The 2025-nt window shown below is 37.1% G+C and overlaps 1 protein-coding gene across 1 annotated transcript in view; it reads left to right on the forward strand.

The window, feature by feature from the left end:
* The window catches only part of LOC104499937 (N-acetyltransferase ESCO1-like), an 8384-nt gene extending 8124 nt beyond the window's left edge, over window positions 1-260 (forward strand). Inside the window, exon 7 of the mRNA XM_010143522.1 lies at window positions 12-260. Coding sequence (XP_010141824.1) covers window positions 12-260 — 249 coding nt within the window. The remainder of the gene's footprint in view (window positions 1-11) is intronic.
* The last annotated feature ends 1765 nt before the right edge of the window (window positions 261-2025 follow it).

Raw genomic sequence — 2025 nt, forward strand, 5'->3', positions numbered from 1 at the left:
GGCGACGGCAGTCGACTCTAGGGAGCGAGAGGGGCTCGGTTCCCGGTGGCTTCTGCCAAGAAGCGGCAGCAAGAGGCTCCTCAGAAGCGGTGACGGGGCGCGTGGTTCCCGGGCTGGTCACTTGCGACGCAGCGGTTTCCCTCAGTGATGGATCGGCTCCGAGGCTGTCCGGGGTGGAAAGAGTTGCTCCGGAGCATTCCCGGGGTGGAAAGAGAGTGGAAAGAGAGAGCCCGGGCAAAAGCAGGCGCAGCTTCTTTTAAAGGAAAAGCGGTGCGAAAATAACAGACGCCTGTGAAAACTTTTATCTGATGAGATGCAGCGGACGTCACATGGGAAGGAATACTGTTGGTCAGTTTAAAACAAAAACTTCTGAAACAGGAGAAGTTTCCTTAAACAGTCACAGTAACACATAATTTTTCTGTCTTGTAGAATCACACAACTTGATAGGGAAACAATTGGAGTTTGGTTGTGTTTCATTTTGTGTCTTTAATAATCCAAGCATCAGATGATTCTTGAGAAATGAAAGGCTGGTGCTGGGGAGCTACCGAGGGAGAGGAATTCAGGCCATTAGGAAGGGAGACTCTGTAGTAAGCTTCTTATGAAATCACCCTCTCACATACGTAACTGGTGATCTTGCTAAATTGCAATTTTTTCATGTAATACATAGATTATACACATGAAAATACTAACTACAATAGAATCAGGTGAATTCTGAACACTCCTATATCCATTCGGAAATACTTTAAAATCAGAACTTCTTAGAACTAAATTGATAAACATATCCTTGATTTGCCTAAAGTGATAAAAATACAGGCACTTGGATATCCATTCATAGGATGATAAATGAACTGTATCTAACATTTAAGAAGTATTTCAGCTGTTGTCTAAAACTCGTTTTTCCAACAGAGTTAAAATGCATTATTAAATACATTAACTATATTAAAAGGACTAAGAATATTCTTTTTCATTTCACTAAAGCCAACTTAACTTTTGCTCATACAGTAATAGAACTTGACTGAAGAGTTGCTAGGGTCTTTGGCAAGAAGGCATTCATAACTTTCTGCTTAGCTGCTGAAGAGAAGTTGTGCAGCTCTCCTGTGCAGTATTCATTGAAGAGATTTTTTGCAAGTTATTATAAAGTATTCTTGCTTTCAGCCCAAATTAGAAAAGTAATATTATTTCCCTAGGTATTCAAGAGTAAAGTTTTAAGTTATTTACCTAGCAAAATTTTAGAATATGAAGAACAGGTTATCAATGAAGAATAATAGGGAAAATGGGAAAGGTCTAGTTTCTTATTTTCTTTGTGTATTTCTGAAAAATGCAAGTGAGCCCTGTGTTTAATTTTTAAATGCGAGAGTAATGGCTTCATAATATTTAGTATGTTTCAGCACTTCATACAAATCTAATTCCCTTTGATGTCATTGAGTTCAGAATAGGCTTTTTATTGTGTTAAAAGGACGTTTTGGTAATGCCTGTAGTTCGCTTTACCAAGAAAGCATTAGATAAGGTAGTGCTCTGTTAGTATTTTACATGGGGGGAAAACTTCTTTTAGCATTATTGGATCATATAGAGGAACCCAAATATTTTTTGACGCATTTTGTAAAATACTGTCCTTGACATTAGTATGAGGAGACATAGTTACTTTAAAAATAGTTCTTGCAGGCACCTGGAGGGAAAAAATTACCAAACTGACTTCTGAAATTTGCTTGTACAGATATTCAAAAGATTTAGGATTAATTGCATGTAGTAAAATAAGAAACATCTTGTAATTGATAATTCTGTTTGCAGAACCGTAATGAATTTCTTAGATGTGGATTCTGAATGGTCGGACTTTTTTTAAGGAAATACTTCCAAAGGTGGTTAGGTACTCCTGTAACGATCCTCTGAGAACAGAGAAAAGATTAATTTGGTTTAAAAACTGTTCAGTTGAAATATCTCCTATACACAGACCAGTCTTACTACACAGAGTCAAGTCCTTAAATTAGCATTTATAGGGTGTGTAAAAAAAAAAAAAAAAAAAAAAAA

The sequence above is a fragment of the Buceros rhinoceros genome, unplaced genomic scaffold (genome assembly GCF_000710305.1).
Source record: "Buceros rhinoceros silvestris isolate BGI_N320 unplaced genomic scaffold, ASM71030v1 scaffold36020, whole genome shotgun sequence".
NCBI classification, from domain to species: domain Eukaryota; kingdom Metazoa; phylum Chordata; class Aves; order Bucerotiformes; family Bucerotidae; genus Buceros; species Buceros rhinoceros.